The 7554-nt window shown below is 24.1% G+C and overlaps 1 protein-coding gene across 1 annotated transcript; it reads left to right on the top strand.

The window, feature by feature from the left end:
• Positions 1-362: 362 nt before the first annotated feature.
• LOC145844214 (uncharacterized) lies at positions 363-7053 on the top strand. Its single transcript, XM_082951587.1, has 5 exons — positions 363-517; positions 775-858; positions 3824-3907; positions 5508-5603; positions 6387-7053. Exons 1-5 carry the CDS (start codon positions 460-462, stop codon positions 6506-6508), a joined length of 444 nt encoding a protein of 147 aa, XP_082807713.1. The 5' UTR covers positions 363-459; the 3' UTR covers positions 6509-7053.
• Positions 7054-7554: the final 501 nt, after the last annotated feature.

Below are 7554 nucleotides of genomic sequence, written 5' to 3'. Positions count from 1 at the left end.
TTTCTAAAGCTTTTAGCTGAGTAAGATAAAAAAGTTTTTTTTATTGTTGAGCTGCATATTAAAGTAGCAAGAAGTACTTTAAACTTATAAAATAAGCTAAATACTTAAGTATAAAAATATATTTTTAGTACTTTAAAGTTTGTTATAAGTCATTATTTTTCTTTTACTTTTAAGAAAAATCAAAAAAAAAAATTGTGGTAAATTTTTATAGTAAAATTTTTTCAACTTAAATTTAGTTTCTATTATTAACTTTTTAAGTTTCTGAAAAACACTTTTAATTTTATTGAAACAGGTATTTGATATTAAAAACTTTTTTTTTGTATTGTTGGCAAAACTGTTTGTTTACTTTGTTTTAATCCATTAGTTAAAAAAGATATCGAATATATTAGTGCATTAATTTTCAATAAGTTTATTTGATGTTTGAAATAATATTAGATTTAAGTAAAACCTTGTGTCAAAATGAAGATATATCTACTCTTTTTGGTTCTTGCAGCTTTTTGTTCTAGCTCTTTAGCTGGTAAGTTTTTAATATGTTTAGAAACGTAATAAATTTCATTTAATTACTTTAATTTATTTTCTTTTATGATGCCATATAAACTTAAAATGCATTCATAATTGCAAAAATCGTAAACAATTAAAGCATAAAATATATTTTTTTAACCATAATTTTAAAAGTAACAATAATATAAATGTTTTAATTTCTCAACTTTTTGTTCTTTACTACCTTAACCCTTTGTTTAAATTTTTTATGATAAACAACTTTACTTTCCACAGATGATTGCAAACCCCCATTCCATTACATAGGATCAGAGTGTACTGGAATTTGTGGCAATTGTGTTGATAAAAAATCTAAAGCAGGTTAGTGTATAACAAATTATAAAACTGATAATGGTGGTGTTGTTGGTGGTGTTTATTGTGTAACCTTAGACTCAGGCATCGAAACCTGTGCCGCTTAAACAGATGACACACAAAGAATTAAAACGAAAAGAAAATACTAAACAGACGTATAGTTTTTAAACTTTTAAATATGCTAAATCAAAACTAAATAAGTAAAGTAAAATAACTTTAAAACTAAATAAAATTTTAGAACATAGTAAAAATTTAATTAAAGGTTCATTATAAGATAACATTTAGAAAAAGTACTACAAGAAACCACAACACAATATTTAAAGTTAGATAGTCGAAAGCATTTTGAAGCATTTAAAATTTTAGAATTGATAACACGTTTAAAATTTTGTCGAGGAGTCGTATAATTTTTGGAAAAATATATCATTAATAGTATGTAAACATTACCAGTAACTATTTTGAAAAAGATTAAGATTTTTATTTTTTTGGGGTGTTAGTCAAACTTTACTTTTAACTATTTTGATTAAATTAGATTTGTCAAGTTTTGATCGAAAATTTTATACCCTCTCCCACTAAACTATAGATGTGGTCTCTTGTTCCACAAGATCGCTGTTCTGTGGGAAAAAAATCCATGGCTATTTGTGAAACCATGTTTCATGTTATTTTCTTATTTTTTACTCTTAATAAATAGTTCTTAAAAAATCTTTTTTTAATGGTCAAATTATATCTTAAGTGTACCATTTACTTAAAAAAAGTATTTAACTAAAATTCTCACCTTCAATACTCCAGAGGCTTTAAGCCTACTTTTGTTAGTCTTTATTGATATGAAGAGTTGGAAATATTACATCGATTAAGTACTAAACGAGTGAAGTTTCTTTGTCTACCATCAATTTTGTTTATGTCTTATAAGTTTGTAATTGTTCATGCAGACATTAAAATTTTGGTTTCAATGAAAAACTTTAACCAGTTAGATACAGTAGCGACAACAATATTTGACGAATATTACAAGAAAGTTTAAGTAATTAACATAATTTATATATAGGTCATGAAGCATTTATTAAACAATTATTATAACATAACAGAATAGTACAAAGTTTGTATATCATTGTTATCTCTGAAATTTTTTAACAAAAAATAAACTGCTTGTAACTGTATAAATATTTTGTTGTAGAAAAAATTCATTAGTTGCTTTTTCTGCAAAGTTGACAGAGACTTTTATTTCAGACAAATCAAAAAAAAAAATAATTATTATTATTAGCATATATTTTTTACTGAACTCAAACTGTTTGTCAAACTTTTATACTTTTCATGCTCCGAAACAAATTTTTAAACTGTAAAAGTATAACGTATGTCATAATTAAAAAGTATGAACTTTTGTGTTTTGAAATTAATTTATAACCTGTAAAAAGAAAGTGTGTATAATAAAAATCTAAAACACTAACTTTAAACTTTGAAAATCTTTTTTAGAAAAAAAATCTATATATATTTTATAATTTGTAGTTAAAGCAAGAAAGATTGAAAAACATAAAACCTTAAACATATTATACAGCGTTTTAAGTTAGGCGATGTACTCTTAAAACATATTAGGATACCATAAACCATTTAACGACCTAAGAAGTTTTTGTTAATTTAGAAAAAAATAGCAGAAAACTTTTTTTTACCATAACAAGCAAAAAGTAGTTAGTGATTATATCATGAACTTACTTTAAACAATACTATTAAAAGTTTGTTTCAATAATTCTGTTGCTTGTTTTGTAGTTGTACTTTAGGAATAGTATTCCAAAACGTATAGAAAAAGTTATTGTAATAAATTTGAAAGTTTTAAATCTTTCTCTGACAAATATATTCATAAGCGTTTAAAAGTCCTGAAAAGTCTCTTTATTTAAAAATATATATAATAAGGTTAGTAAAAAAAAGACAACTGAAATATAGCCAGATATATAAACAGCAAGTATATTAGCTAAATAAAACAACAAATCAAATAAAAATTTTAGAAAGGTGTATCAAAAATAATTTTTAGAACTTTTAATAAACTTACTAAAATATAGACTTATAATAAAAAACGACACATTTATACTCATAACTGCTATAAATACATTAAAACTTGTATAAATTAAAGTTTTGTAGATTTTTAAAGTTTATGCATAAGATTTAAAAAAAAAAACTTTTCATACCTTGCTGTTTTTAATTAACTATAATGTAAGAGTTAGATACCAAATTCAAAGTGTGAATGAATTTAAATTATAAATTTATGAGAGTTATAAAAAAGCAACAAAGTTTCATTTTATCTTAAATTAAAACTATTCTTTCTTTTTATTTATTCTTTACACTTTGGTTATTATTGAAAATCGATGTAGTTGGCTCATGGTTACTAGAAAAAAAAAACTTAGATATAAAAAACATTGACATTATTTAAAATTGAAATTATATAAAAAAATGTTTGCTACTACTTTTTATTTTTGTTTGTCTTTTCCTACATATAAATTTTATTAAATGTATCATCTTAAATGTAGTACCTTAAACACTGAATATCTGACTCACTCTTTAGATTTACCTACCGCTCAGTAAACAAAATAGATAAATTAATTTACTTTTGTAAAACAATTAAAAGCACAATACATTTTTTTCAAGTTTAAAACAGTTTATTTTTTGAAGTTAACACTGCTTTTTACCTAGAAAAATACTTATTTTTTTATATACAACAACTTGTATTGATTAATATAAATTTCATAAACAACTAGTATTTAGTCATCTAAAATAGCTACAAGTATAAGTTTAATGTAGTAAATATAATGATTATAAATACCAAACGTGACAAACTTGCTTTAAACCAAGCAACAAAGATTATTAAAAATAACTTAAATACAAGTACAAACAAACAGTGAAAATTTCAGTCACTTACACTCCATATTCTGCCATCTTACCAAACACTTTTGTCGAGTAATTAGTCGTCCTTCTTATCACACATTTTTTCCAGCAACCAACGCTTGCTTAAAAAACGGAACCTGCCATCATCAGAATGAGTGCCTAACAGGATGGTCCGGACCTGACTGCAAGACCCGTAAGTTGAACATTTTAACTCTAATTTTCCTTTCAAAAAGAAGATCTTTATGATAAGAATTTTTTGTTTCTGCTGGTAAAAAAGTACTTTTATTGTACACATGTTAGCTAGAAATCTAAAAAAATCTTTATATTAAAACATTTTTTCTCAAATATGGTTGTTTTATCATTCTTTATTATAAAGAATAATTGTAGAATATACTAGTCTAACGAGCTAAGTTTCTAATAACCATTGCAGTAAGAATAGTTGTTTTTTCTTAACCTTTTAGAAAATGAATTTTTGTTTTTAGCTATTCTAAAATTGATTCAATAAATACTATTTAAATACTTGACACTAAACAAAAAACCTTTTATAAGAAAATTATAAGCTTTTAACATAAAGCAAAATACAACAGGTATAAAAGGACATTACAATCGAATCCGTTAACAGTTTTTTAATTAATTTTAAAGACTAAAAGACTTTAAAGACTAGTTTCTTAATAAAAAGTGAAATCATAAACTGTTATTGATTTTACTGCAGTTTGAATAACTTTTTTATAAAACCTTTTTGTTTTCAAAATCGTTAAGATACTATTAGTTTGTTGACCATAGTCTTAACATTTTTAAAACCTTTAGAAAAAAGTACTTTTTTACGTTAAAATATGATAGTTAAAATAGTAAAAACAGACTGCTAAACACTAAATACAATACCCTAATTTAATGTAGTCAGTTAAAAAAAAAACAAATTAAACATAGTACTAATTATGAACAAAATTTTATTTCAAGTTATTTTTTTAATTACACGGTTATCAACACATTAAAATTTAACAACCTAACCTTAATTTTACGACTGATACCTTTTTAAAAGGTTTTTAATCAATAAATTAAACAAAAGAAAGAATATAAATGCAACCAGTTGGGTAGTTGCTGAAAATAAAGTCTAAATTAAGATATGAATAAAAGTTTAAACTATTATAATACCTTTTTTGTCCTTTTAAATAAAGTTTAAAATCATATCTTGATATTTTTTAATGTTAAGGTCTTTTTTTTTTGTTCCAATAAAGCTATAAGTACTTCTTAAAGGGTTGTTTTTATAGAAATAGCTAATTAAAAAAATAATTATCAAACAATACAGTAGAACTTTGAATCATTCAGTAGTAATTTGTATACATTTTTATAAAATAATAAAGCACAGCGTAAGATAGATTTGTTTCAAAAAAAAATCAGGAAATTTATTTTTAAAATATGATTTTGAAATAAAAAGATAATAAATAAAACAAAGTAATTTTAAAATAAAAGGTACAAAAAGGCTTATTCAAGGACTTAAGTTCACAAAAAGCTTAAACTGTTAAATTTTTTTTTTCTGTATCCAAAAAAAAGCATTGTTAATCAATACACTCCTGTCAAAAACTATTAACGTGTGTTAAAATTTTAGCTCAATGTAACCTATTTTAAATATGCATCTCACTACCTTATAAATAAAAAAGATTCAACATCAAACGCATAGATATTTCACAAACGGTCTTACGAACATGCGGTATGCAAAATATATGCATACACTGAAAAATAAAAAAGCTATACATGTACATTCTAAACTTGATGAACCTTTTGTTTTCTAACAGCGAAGTGCGAACAGGGCTGTGGAAGCGGCACCTGCATCGGTAGCAACGTTTGCTTCTGCGGAAGCGACATAAACCGTGTCGGAGACAGCTGTGCGGGTTGGTCAAAAAATTAGTTTTTGAACTTTTAATTCTAAATTGCGTAACTAAATTTCTGCTGTTTTTAGAGTTTTACTAATCAATTTGACATATATGTTCTACTGTGATTACTTTGGAGTTATTCAAAATAGTTTGTATCATTTGATCTTTTTAAATTTATTTAGACTACAACTGATTTTGTTTGTTAGAAGAGAGAAGTTTGTTATAATCTCATGATTTTTTATATGTATGAAAAAGCAAAGCTTGCATAACCACTGAACTTTAAAAGAGGCATAAATTTAGTAACAAACATTAACAAAAATTTGAGATGTTTTCTTAATATTTGCACTTTAGCTTCAAAAGTTGTTGAAGCATTGAATTTTTAGGAAAGTCTAATACAGACTATTTGGTTTGTAAAGGTATATCTAAAAAATTTAATGTTTGTTAAAACAAATACATATTAAAACATTATGTTTTATGTATTAAAAAAATGATTAAAAACTGTTTATTAATCTATTTATACCAAGTATTGTCAATTTTTTTTTTCATATTTACTTTTTTTAATTTTAACAGTATGTCTTAATATACATCTATTATAAACATTTCGAAATAGTATTATAAAATCATAAAACATTTAAAAGTTAATATTAAAAACATTACTAGCCTTAAAACCCTAGCCATGGTAAAATCTTGATTGAAAATTTATCCATCAATAAATTTTAACAATATCTGATAAATTCTCTATAAAGGACATAATAGTAATAATAAATATAACTTTTATCTAAAGTAAAAATAAATCATCAGACATAAGAGTTCGTGGAATCATCGGTTCAATTGCTGCGTTCGCCGTATTGACCTCTTCAATCGCCCTCTGCGGATTGGGATCAAAGATGTACGCCAAAAGAAGAGAAGGAGCAAGCATCTAGACTTTCGGAGTCTGCTCAGAGCGCTTTTTGAGCTCGTCCATAGCATGCTACGTTTAAAACAATTTCGTGTCTGAATTTGAACATGTTTTTGGGCATGAAGTTTTAGTTTTTTGTACATACTCAAAGTTACACACTCGATTTTTAAAGTTATTGCTTTGACATATTGCAAACTTGTTTCGACTATTACACAAACTGTTTTTAAGGTTCTGAAAATAGCTGGTACTTAAAAAGTTTTTTAAGAGTGTTCGTTATTGTGTTTGTCATTAATTTTTATAAGTTTTTAAATGTATACCTTATTGTAGAGACCAATTTTTTGCTTTTTAACGTTTTTAACAATAATCAAAAGAAATCAAAATTTTAACCAGATAAGTTTATGCTCTAACTCAATTAGTTGTTAACTAAATAACTTCTTATGGTGTAATTTTTTATTTTTTATCATAATAAGATGCAACTGTTGATATTTAAAACAAAATGTCTGATAAACTTCATTCTTCAATTAGCTTTTTTATCGTGTAAATCTTCAATAAACATGCAGTTAAGGTCTATTCTTTGTTAACTTGTATACTAATAAATTTGACCAGTAATTATCTGAGGGTGCAATTGTATTTGTCTGGGTAATTAAAAGACTAAAGTCTAATGCACAAGTTATTTTTTGAGTTTTAGTTTTCTCAAGTATCAAACAAAAAACTTGAAATTAAAACTTAAATTTTGGATTTTTTCCTAGTACCTATAAAATTTACTTATACAATAGAAACATAAAGTTTTTATTAAAAAAACATTTTTTAGAAACTTTTTACTTAAAAATATAAATTTAACTTCAAAGTTAGTAAAAAACAAACTGAGTGATTTTTTATTTTAAATAAGAACAAGGTTGATATAAAACAATACGTATAAATAAAAAATGTTAAGGTAAAAAATAGCGAAAGTATAGTAAAATACTTTCAAAAACTACAAATTATTAATTTTAGCAACATTGCGTAAAACAATCTTTTTTTTTAATTATATTTTTAAAGTTACTGTAATGGTATAATTTATTTTAAATTAAT

The sequence above is a fragment of the Thalia democratica genome, chromosome 9, assembly GCF_965202585.1.
Source record: "Thalia democratica chromosome 9, ktThaDemo2.hap1.1, whole genome shotgun sequence".
Classification (NCBI taxonomy): Eukaryota; Metazoa; Chordata; class Thaliacea; order Salpida; family Salpidae; genus Thalia; species Thalia democratica.
Note: the sequence above shows the minus strand (reverse complement) of the source record. Positions and strands in the feature narration are given on the sequence as shown.

Coding starts and splice junctions, on each gene's coding strand:
- LOC145844214 (XM_082951587.1), top strand. CDS start 460: ATGAAGATATATCTACTCTTTTTGGTTCTTGCAGCTTTTTGTTCTAGC. Junction 3,908..5,507: donor CGGACCTGACTGCAAGACCC/GTAAGTTGAACA, acceptor GTTTTCTAACAG/CGAAGTGCGAACAGGGCTGT. Junction 5,604..6,386: donor TGTCGGAGACAGCTGTGCGG/GTTGGTCAAAAA, acceptor ATAAATCATCAG/ACATAAGAGTTCGTGGAATC.